The sequence below is a fragment of the Nothoprocta perdicaria genome, unplaced genomic scaffold, assembly GCF_003342845.1.
Source record: "Nothoprocta perdicaria isolate Ctin4 unplaced genomic scaffold, notPer1 scaffold_200, whole genome shotgun sequence".
In the NCBI taxonomy this organism is placed as follows: domain Eukaryota; kingdom Metazoa; phylum Chordata; class Aves; order Tinamiformes; family Tinamidae; genus Nothoprocta; species Nothoprocta perdicaria.
Genome location: NW_020455206.1, coordinates 1,261,075 through 1,271,913, shown reverse-complemented (window position 1 = coordinate 1,271,913; position 10,839 = coordinate 1,261,075). Strand labels below are relative to the sequence as shown.

General features: G+C 54.9%; 1 protein-coding gene across 1 annotated transcript in view; it reads right to left on the bottom strand.

Moving 5' to 3' along the window:
- Positions 1-6,085: 6,085 nt before the first annotated feature.
- The window catches only part of NANS (N-acetylneuraminate synthase), a 5,269-nt gene continuing 515 nt past the window's right edge, over positions 6,086-10,839 (bottom strand). Inside the window, exons 3-6 of the mRNA XM_026038092.1 lie at positions 9,269-9,373; positions 8,841-8,995; positions 7,859-8,125; positions 6,086-7,270 (exon numbers count right to left, since the gene is read on the bottom strand). Coding sequence (XP_025893877.1) covers positions 7,061-7,270; positions 7,859-8,125; positions 8,841-8,995; positions 9,269-9,373 — 737 coding nt within the window. The 3' untranslated portion in view covers positions 6,086-7,060. The remainder of the gene's footprint in view (positions 7,271-7,858; positions 8,126-8,840; positions 8,996-9,268; positions 9,374-10,839) is intronic.

Genomic DNA, 10,839 nt, shown 5'->3' with positions numbered 1-10,839 from the left:
CGAGTGAAGTGCATTTGTCACTCACCCCCGCCACCACTCGTTCCGTGACAGGTCCCTGCCTAGGAAGGTGAGGTAGAAGGAGTGGCAGAGCTCATCCATCATCCCCCAGGACACCCGTTCATGTGTGTTGTGCTGAGCAGTACCAGGCTCTGGGGCCGTGCTGGACCCTCTAGTGCCCTCAAAGCTTGATCAGACCCTGAGCACAGAGAAACAAGCTGTTTCTGTGTGGGGCAGGGAAGGGGAGGGGAGTAGAGGGGAGGGGGAGAATCATAGAATGCTTAAGGTTGGAAGGGACCTCAGAGGTCACCTAGTGCAACCCCCTGCTCACGCAGGGTCACCCAGAGCATGGGGCACAGGGCTGCATCCAAGCGGGTTTTAAAGATCTCCAGAGAAGGAGACTCCACAACCTCTCTGGGCAGCCTGTTCCAGGCCTCTGGCACCCTCACTGTCAAAAAGTGTTTTCTCAAGTTCCTGTGGAACTTTTGGTGCCTCAGCTCATGGCCGTTTCCTCTAGTCCTGTCGCTGTCCACCACTGAAAAGAGGCCGCCCCCTCCTCCTCACTGCCTCCCTTGAGGTATCTATAGACACTGATCAGGTCCCTCCTCAGCCTCCTCTTCTCCAGGCTGAACAGGTCCAGCTCTCTCAGCCTTTGCTCACAGGGCAGATGTTCCAGGCCCCTGATCATCCTGGTAGCCCTGCGCTGGACTCTCTCCAGCAGCTCCACATCCCTCTTGTCCTGGGGAGCCCAGAACTGGACACAGTCTCCAGATGTGGCCTCCCCAGGGCTGTGTATAGGGGGATGATCACTTCCCTCGACCTGCTGGAGATGCTCTTCTTAATGCACCCCAGGATCCCGTTGGCCTTCTTGGCCACCAGGGCACACTGCTGCCTCATGGTCAACTTGCCATCCACCATGATGTCCAGGTCCCTCTCTGCGGGACTGCTCTCCAGCAGGTCAGTCCCCAACCTGCGCTGGTGTCTGGGTTTTTTTCTCCACAAAGTGCAGGACCCTGCACTTGCCCTAATTGAACTTGAAAAGAAAAGAAAGGAAAGGAAAAGAAAGGAAAAGAAAGGAAAAGAAAAGAAGCCCTATGTCCAGATTTTTTCTACAGCAGTTATTTATCTTCTGGAGCCCAAGGGAAAGGTGAGCACTACTGAAAGCACTTGACTTTGCTATGAAGCCTAATCTGCACCCTTGTTCTCCATGTAGCAGGGGGTTCAAACCTGCTGAGTGTCTGCAAATGCCATGTTTTAATGGCTGTTTCCAGCTGAAGTCCTGAGCATCTTTTGCCAGACTGGTTCATTTGCAGGTGATTTCTAGTACTCATGAGAACCTGCAAACTGCACCTCAACCAGCCTTCATTTCTCATCACCCTCAAAAAAGCACACACCCAAGCTTGAAGATGCAGACCAGGATGCATGCAGGAAATTTGCAATTTCCTATGCAAAGAAAATGATTGAGTGTAATGAATCCTATGGCTCTACTGAAACCAGATTCTTGAGTGTGATGTGTGGCCAGTGCCACGTACCCAGTCTTGCAGAAATGCACTTAGTAGGATGAGTGCTTGGTGGTGGATATGTGAAGCAGGAGAGCAATATGGCAACATCTACTTTCCTTATCTTCCTGCTGTCTCTTTGCGTTTGCCCACTGCAGCTACTGGAGAGGAAGCCCCAAGACGGCACTGAGCCACTTCAACCCAGCTTTGAAAGTGCAATGAAGTCCCTTCCCAAGGACAAGTTTAGCTCCTGCTCCACTGCTTGCAGAGCCTGTAGTTGTGTAAACACCATGCTCAAAGTCCCAATGTTAAAGCACCTTTGCCCACTTCATGGACCTGCTGATTTTCGAGTGGGAAATAGCCCCTTTTTGTATGGAAGGATGTGACCCAGTGGCCTGCAGGGAGCCCTACAAGGCTTGTACCGTTGTGCAACTCCAGCACAGTGAGCAGACCAGGCACTTCTGGAAAAAGTCTTTATAGATCAGCAGCTTTAGCAGGAGAGAGAGTCAACCTGTGTCACATGAGGCTGCCGTTGACCCTTGTGTGCCAACAGTGATGGTTCTAGACTTTTCCACTAAAATGCTAGCTTTTAAATCCCTCGTATTCTTTAATTTTGCTCCAAATTCTGGATTTCTTCAGCTCACAGGAACCAAGAAGCTCCGTGAAGTCCCTTTGCACCGCCCAGGGCAGCAGCCCTGGACATTCACCATGCGGCTGTGGGCACTGTGACCTGTGTCCAGTGTCAATCCTGGCCACGGACACTGCATCTCACGACAAATATGATGAGGAGGTGACGAGCCACCAAGAGGGTGAGGAGAGTGGGTCTTTTGTCATCTGTGAAAGGTTGGAAGAGCTGGGGCTTTTCAGCCTGGAAAAATGCAGCCTGAGGGGAGGTATTATCCATGTATACGAGTATGGGAAGTGATATCAAGAGGATGAGACTTAGACTCTAGTCAGTGGTGTACAGCAACAGAACAAGAGGCAGTGGGCACAAACTGAAACAGAGGAAACTCCATCTGAACACAAGCAAAATCTTGCTGACTGTGAGGTGCACAGAGTGCTGGAGCAGGTTGCCCATCTGGGCAGTGGAGTCTTGATGCTTGGAGACATCCACCGCCCTCCGGACACTGCCCTGGGCTGTTGTAGGTGACCCTGCTTGAGCAGGCGTTTGGGCTCGCTCGTCCCCAGGGTCCCTTGCTAAGCAGCTGTTGTTTGGGGTTTCTTTGCTTACTGGGAGGCAGGTCAGGAGCCCCTGGTGTCTGCAACGCCTCCGCTCTCCACCTCTCCTGTGGCCTGGCTCGCACGGGTCTCCCGCAACCGTGTGGCCGGGAGCTGCCTCTGCGCTTAGGCTGCTAAGTGCCCTGTTCCCCGTGAGCCCAATACAGCGTGGAAGCTCCACGTGTGGCTGAGCTTGGGGTTCCTTGGTGAGCCATGCCGAGTGCCGGGTGTTCTGCGCACGGGGCCGTGCTGGAGGGCTGAGCGTTGCCCTGCTCCGGGGTGCGCCACGGCGCTTCCCCGGCAGCGCTGGCCCGGGAGCGGGGCTCCCTGCAGCCCCTGTGCCCGCTGCGCTGCCCCCAGCCTTCCGCGCCTTCGGGGCCTGGGACAGGGCCTGCCCCAAAAGCAAACCTCTGCTGACACCCACTGGCCTCGGCATGCAGAGATTTCAGTACCTGCTCTGCAGCACAAGGCTGCAGCCTGAGAGACAAGGGTCTTGCCTGCAGCTTTGCTTGGTGGCAGCAGGGTCACTCCATGCCGGGACTCCTGAATTCTCTGGTTGTGGGGAATCCTGTGGTCCTCCAGGGACAGGAGACCAGAGCAGAGAGCTGCATCTTCTTCCTCTGCGACTGCACTGAGAGGGGGAAACCAGGGAGTGTTGCCAAACACTCCAGTCCCACATAGATGGCTACTGTATGTGTCTCATGGCAGTTCTTCATTTCATCCTGTAGCAACCTACAGGAAGAAGATGGACTTCAGGAGAAAGAAGGTTGCTAAGAGTGCTAAGAGCTTTGCATCCTCCTGCTCTCTTTGTAAGTAAGGCATAATCTGCAAACAGGACCAGTATCTTTTACTAGACCAGTCAAGAACTGGAGAAAAAGTAGCAACTTCTTCAGAGAAGTGCAGGTTCTCCAGCTGTACTGATGTAATGCTGCTATAACTTTAGGAATGCATGGAGGTTTTCTTTGGACTCTGAAGGATGGATTCTGTGCTTTAAAGTTTGTGCAATGCCTTTTTTCCCCCTGCTATACTAGTTGTTCCAACATAGGCTGCTTCGTCCTGCAGAGATTACCTTGTTTGTACCACTAGATGCCTGCAGGTATGTGCGCTCGGTGGGGCCAGCTGGCATGCAGGTGGCACCAGGTGAAGGACACCCCTAAATCATCCACCCACTCTTGGGCTAATTGGAAGATCCATGCCTGAGTAGTTCAGAGAACTGATAACACATATCTAAGGAATTCCTGACAAAAAGCAGGTGTCAGAACAGCCAATCCCGAAAGGAGAGAACAGCATGGGGGGGGCGGCCAATGATTTTATAGCCCTACTTTAAATTGCATAAAAACCTCTCGCGCAGATGCCTTGAGGTCCCTGGCAAGACCCCCTTCTAGGGTGAGCCTTGGACCCCAGCTAGCTGGTAATTAAAATATCTCGTTTACTTGGGTCTCTCTCTGCCTTTGTCCGTCCGAGGTACGAGGGGCGTACCTAACACAGGCACCTGGGACATCTCAAAGCTTGTTGACCTGTGGCACCTGATAGTGTATGTTGCAGGCACTCCAATCACCCTCTTTGGGGTTTGATACCTTTTTTTTCCCTTTGAGCTGGTGTTTTTGTCCTTAAGAGCCCTTAGGCATGCAAAGAGTCCACCAGCGTCACAGAGCCAAAAAGGATGAAAGAGCCCGAAATGCCCATGGAGAGCCCGTGCGGCCCCACAAGCGGCAGATGGGAAGGCAGCAGTGGTGGCACGGCGGGAGAGCGGCAGCCTCCCTGCCGGAGCGCAGGGGCGGCGCTGCCGCACTCAGCGCGCGGGCGCTCCCCCGCTGCCGCGCGGGTGGCGGGCCCGTGTCGCAGCGCAAAGGTCCCAGCAGCGCCGGGCCCAGCAGCGCCGGGCCATGGGGGCTGCACAGCATCGCAGCGGGAGGCTCTCGGCAGCAAGGGCCGTCCGTTCCGACGGGTGAAGAGAGTGCGTCCACACGGCCTACGTTAGGAACGGGTGGAATTCAGAGTGGGGAGGCACAACCAAGGGTAGGAGCCATCCAGGCCGCTCTAAGCGCAGAGCGGGACTGTGCGTGGTGGGCCTGTGGGCAGCGCGCTGCTTGTCGGGCGTGCGGAGGCTCCCGTGGTGCTGCCTGCCCCTGCACCAGCTGCAGCCCTGCAGCCTCCACCGGGGCTTCCTGTAATCACCTGCTCTGCGTGACTCCCGCAGGTGATCCTCCCTGGGAGGGTGATAGCGCACGCAGAGCGGCTGGACGGTTCTGTGGCCTCGTTCAACACCTCAGTGGGGCGGCTGACAGGCAGTGCGCCCGGTGGCTGCAGGAACCGCACGGCTGCTGCCAGGGGTGACGCTGCTGCGCGGAGCGGACACGGCCGGGCGCAGAGCGGGCGCTGGGGAGCGCGGGTGCAGCGCTGCAGGACGGGCCCGGCCTCGCGCTCCCTCCCCACGCCAGGCAGCTCCTGGTCCCGCTCCTCCAGCGGCACCACTGAGCACAGACGTCTCCACCAGCCCTCACGGCTGCAGGGACACGTGGCAGGAGCTGCCACAGTTGGAGCCGCGGGCCGGTGCTGTGGGACACTGTGGGGCGTGGAAGGGGCTGCTGGCCCCACACAGGCTCTGCGCGGCTCTGCTGCCCCGGAGGCCTCCCTCCGTACTCCCAGAGCCTCTGACTGTTCCGGTTACACACGGCTGCTGTTACAGACACACGGAACTGGAAGCAGCCAGCAAGGACTGCTCTTCACCTGATGCTTCTGTCCAGGAGCACAGCTGCACGATACTGATTTATTTTTTTTTCCTGCCTCCGGTACACACCAAGTTCCAGGAAAGTTTTGGAGCCGACGCTTACAGCGCTGCCTTGGATCAGTGCTGCTGCGGTGAGCAGCCACTGCCACCCAAGGGAGGCCAGGAGCCTCGAGGATGCAGAGGTTGAGAACAGAGCAAACTGCTGGCCACCCCATTCCTGGAAACGTAGAAACAGAAACTTCTTTCAGCAGCTTTGTTTATCTTCTCAGGTTTGCAATTAAAGACAAAAAAAACAAGTCTTAAGAATCAAGTAGTTTCTTTAATATAAGGCAGATATATTCCATCAATTGAGGCTTACAGACTGTCACAAGCACATGATTCTCCCAAAGATTTCCTTCTTGCCACGCCAAGGACAGCACTATTGCCCCCAGGCTTGCAGAAGACATTTCAATAGAAGCAGAGAAGCTGCCCACAACCCACCCCCCTGGGCCCCCCCCCGCCCCACACACACACTGAGGACAGCAGGACCCTCAGCAGCACCGCGGCGGTGGTGATGGTGCAAGCGGAGGGCCCTGCGCCCGGGCGCTGCTGCGGCAGCCCTGGTGCACAGCGAGGCCGCGCGACGCACACAGGGCCAGCAGCGGCGCCGTGGCAGCCTCCAGCCTCGCTCAGAGCAATGCTGGTACACCATGGAGGGGAGCAAAGCACCAACGCCACCTCCGCTTGAGGCCCCACTAAAACTCACCAAGGACACAGGCTGCAGGCTGCTCACAGTGCATGCTCCGCAAAAACAACATCACATTCGTGTCTACTGATTTCTACTGATCCATCTCAGATGCATCTTTATTTACCGTCTGGCTGCCTCCTTTGCCTTTCAATTCGGAAGAAAGATAAAAGGTCCCTTCTCCCCCTATACAGGAGCTTCCTCTGTACTCAATTTACATCTTCTTTCGGTACTGCCTTCTAAGAGGGTACGGCCACGCGGGGAAGGAGCCTTCTCAAGGAGATGACGTTTTGGCAGGGTGCTCTACAGCAGCAGGTCTCTCTCCTTCTCCGCACAGCTTCACTCCCCAGTTACACTTCAAGCTGGTTCCAACCCCATCCTTGACACCTTCTAACCAACGGAGAAACCCCCTGGCAGGCACAGATGACACAACCTCCACAACCTCCCACCCATGCGCATGAAGCTCAAGGTGACAGTCTGTTAACTAAGGAGCTGTGAGAAATGGCAGGGGAGGAGGCCACCAAAGAAACACAAAGAGCAGCTCCAAGTGCAGACAAACCGTAATCCTCTCACGTCATCTTGCCCGAAAAGGGAACTGCAGAGCAGCAGACCCTGGACTTGGATTTGGCAAACCTCAAAATTGAATTAGTTTAAAAGTGGAGTGGGAAAGGGGGAGCAAGGTGTTTTCTGAACACCGTGCAATATACAGTTTCCAATTACAATTTATAAACCCATTTGCTGCTAACACCTCCTGCCAGCAAGAACTGGAGCACTTTGACCTATTTCAATTCTCAAGATTCCCCCTTTCTTCTAACCTACAAAGCTGCTAGGCCTAAATACACGGTGCAGTACAACACCACATCATCAGAGTGCAGAGCAGAATGCTGGGCTTTAGTGCTTCACTTTCTTCACATGATTTTCCACCGCCTGCTCTGTGATGGTTTCATCTTCTTCGATATCTACTTTAGCCTTCTGTCCCACCAGGTCATAGATAGCTTCAGGGGCAAATCCCTTGGGTTCTCCCACCTTCACAGTCAGCATGTCAAGTGTTAGGATGGTGCCTTCAGGAATCGCCACTTTTGCCACAACGGATTTTCCCAGCTACAGAGAAGAAATTAGAAAAAGAAGGATACAAGTCAAGCCGAGTTGCATTGGGAGGAGGCCAGACAGGCTATAAACCACCTGCAGTTGCTCATAAGGAATGTCCTCCCCACTAACCCGCTTTAACAGCCAGCCTAGGGTGTTGGCCCAGCAGCTGGCACATGGGGTGGCTGCTGGAAACACTCAGTCTTTCCTGAAACGTGGCTCCTCGGAACGCCTCACAACGCAGAGGAACTCCTGTCCTTGCAGTCTGCCACCAAAGCAGCTTTCATTCCATCACAGACACCTGATACACACCTTAGCCCTGTGTCAAAAGTGGCCCCGGGATAAAGATAGCTGCAGACTGCCCAAAATGCAGACTTCAGCAATTGACAAGGCTCCCTACCGCTGTAGCACATCAAGCATCAGTGCTTCGTAGGTTGCTATTTAGCAGCACAGGTTTTCCAGTGCCGAGGACGCACAAGTGCAGAACCAGAAGTGACAACACGCAGACAATGTAATCTCTGAACACGGAGCTCTTCGGAAGAGAGGGCCCCCAGCTCTTAGCCTGGGCGTCACCTACACAGCATGTGAATCAAAAGCAGTTACCTTCTCGTTGCAAGCCATTTCGCAGGGCAGGAGCTGCTTGAGTGGGGAGCCCATGGCCCTCTCCACCGTGCGGACGGCCTTCACCAGCTCCGCCAGCTCGTTGGGCTCCAGGGACGCCTGGTGGTCGCTGCCCTTCCATGTTTTGTCCAGGGTCACGTGGCGCTCGAGGACTTTGGCGCCCAGCGCCACGGCGGCCACTGAGATGGCTATGCCTGTCTCATGGCCCGAATAGCCGATGGGGATGTCGGGAAAGGCCGACTGGTATGCCTTGGGGGAGACAGAGAGGCTCTCAGTTAACAGGGAAGAGCTCAGACACACAGCTAATGCAGCAGCACTAACCACAGCGAAAGCATGGACAGCTACAGGGCCACAAAACAAGCGGCCGGTTACACTGAGCTCACATTCTTCAGAAAGGTAGGCTGGGACCCTCCTGCTCTATGGAGGCCTCGGGGACAGTGAATACGCACAAAGGGCAGCTGAAGCATGCTATTCTACATCCTCTCTCACGTTTCTTGTGCTCGGTAATCCTCTGCAGGCTCTCAGACCCCATAGCACTAAGAGCTGTGCTCGTGGAGAAGCACTCTACCTCTCAGGAGCAAGGCTAGCCTTAGCAAGCAGCCAAAGCGGGCCCCTTACCTCCGCATTTCAGTGTCTTACCCCCGTATTTCAAACAGAATCAGCACAGAGGCGACAGCCTTCCGAGCCATGTCCAGCTGCAGTAACAAATCCTTGCTTGTACAGAGAGGTGGCTGGACACACTGAAAGTGTATGACTTTCTTGCACTGATAGCAAGAACATCCCAGTAATAGCTTCAGCACAGGAAACTGCAGTACAGCCTAACCCACACTGCTCTACTGTTCACAGAAAAGCTTTTCATGAAAGCTCCTGAGGAGCTGGCTCCCTCCGTTCGTGCTCTCAGTGTCACTTTCTTGGGGGTCACTGCCCCTGGCTGCCCGCCACGCGCGCTGCCCGCGGCGCTCACCGAGATCACGCGCAGGTGCACGTCCTCGGGCTGCAGCGGGTAGGCGCTGGTGCACTGCAGGAAGCAGAAGTTGGGGTTGAGGGGCTTCACGAGGCGGTACACCTGCTGCATGGTGCTCATCGACTGCATCCCGCTGGAGATCACCATGGGCCGACCTAGCCGCCGAAACACACGCGCGTCTGCCCTGCTCGCCAGGGCACGCCTGAAGCAGGGCAGCAACAGAGCAACCACAGAGCTCAAGCAAAACAATTCACCAGAGTCAGAAATACACACGGGGTGGGTGGGTGGGTGGGTTCCTCCCCGTTCCCTGTTCTCCCCCCGGCCCCCGTTTGCTCTAAAGGTATTTTAGGTTTGTTCCAAAACCGGTTAGAAAGCAACACAGCGGGGCACAGCGATGCTCACGGAGCTGCTCCAAGGAAAAGCCTTACCCTTCTTTGCGGTCTTTTCCAAATACGGAAAATTGTTTGTGTCTCCTGACCCTACTTTGAAAAATGGAACATCCAATTCATGCAGGAATTCCACAGCCATCTGCAAGGAAGAGAAACCCAAATCACCGAATTTTGACATAAAACTCCAGCTTGGAGGGATTTACAAGAACTAGCCTTTTAAAACAAGCAAAATGAGTACAGAACAGCAAAACCCCAACTTATTAAATGAACAAGGTGATACAACACATATTCCTCAAAATACACTGCTGCAGAAGCAGAGCCTGACATAAAGCAATCAAGCCCTACAAACCCACGCCCTGTTCCGGGGGCTTTAGCAGCTGACACAGCCGCAGGGCCGGCACTTGGCCCCTTCTTTACAGCCTGTGAAGCTGCTACAGACACCTGGAAAAGTATCAGCACCGAAAATGGAAAATCGAAATCGATCTGCTCCTAAAAGACAGCACCAGCAAAGAAAATGTTACAAAAGCGGACCGCCACAGGAAAACAGGTTTTCCAAGTATTGCTTATATACTCTACCCCCCACTAAAAAATGTTCATGCTACATGTAAGACAGTTTGGGAGTAACAAGAGGTTATTGATGCAATCAGCTTAACTATTATGCTGGAGTATAGTTACAGAAGTGTAACATACATACAATTCTACTTTTTCTTATAAAAGAAGAAATAAAGAACACTGCTAAGCAGAGCAGCAGCAGAGCTCATCACTCACCAGGGGCAGCTCTGCACATGTATGGAGGAAGCAAGCAAACGCTTACCTGATTCCCAAGCTCCCCAAGCCCTTCAAAACCAACCAAAACTCAATGCCAACAAAGAACCAAACCCACCGGCACCTTTTTCAGCTCTTGGCTTGTAGCTTTTGCATTTCCTCTCTGCCAACATGTCAGAGATAGCATCTAACACAGGAACACATCCTCCCTCACTGAATCTTCCTCTCACCACAGCATGCTGACTTGGTCTCCTGTGCTTGGATGCACAGCGTATTTCTGTCTCATTAAGGGGCACGAAGACAGACGGGAATGAACACGCTCAGATCCCATGTGGGAAGGTGGTGATGCCACCCAAGGAGCTGTGACAGACGGGCTGCGTGTCTGAGGGGCCCTCCCATTAGCAGGCCTTATTCCTTGGGAGAGGGCCCAGCTTCTGCTGGGGCCGGGAGGCTGAGGGCAGCGCGCTGCGGAGCTCTCCCACTGCCGCCCGCGCGTCTCCGGCTGCCCCTGCTCTGCACCTGGGCATCTCCAGCGGTGCTCTCCTACCTCAGCCACCCGGCACTCACGGAACAGGAAGCAGCCTCGAGCAGCCGAGAAAACAAGGGGAGCGGTTCTGCTTTCAGGAACATCCTGCTTTGTCCCCAGCACGAACGGGAACCAAGCAGATAAAGGACTTACTCACACGCTTGTATTTACTTTGTGTGCGGGAGGGCGGAGAGCCGCAGCGGGGCGGCTGGGCCGGGGCCGGGGCTCCCCGCGCGGCCTCGCGCCCTGCGCTGCCCTGCCCTGCCCGAAAGGGACCATCACCGGCAGGCCCGGGCTGCGGCCGCCGCGCTGTGGGGCT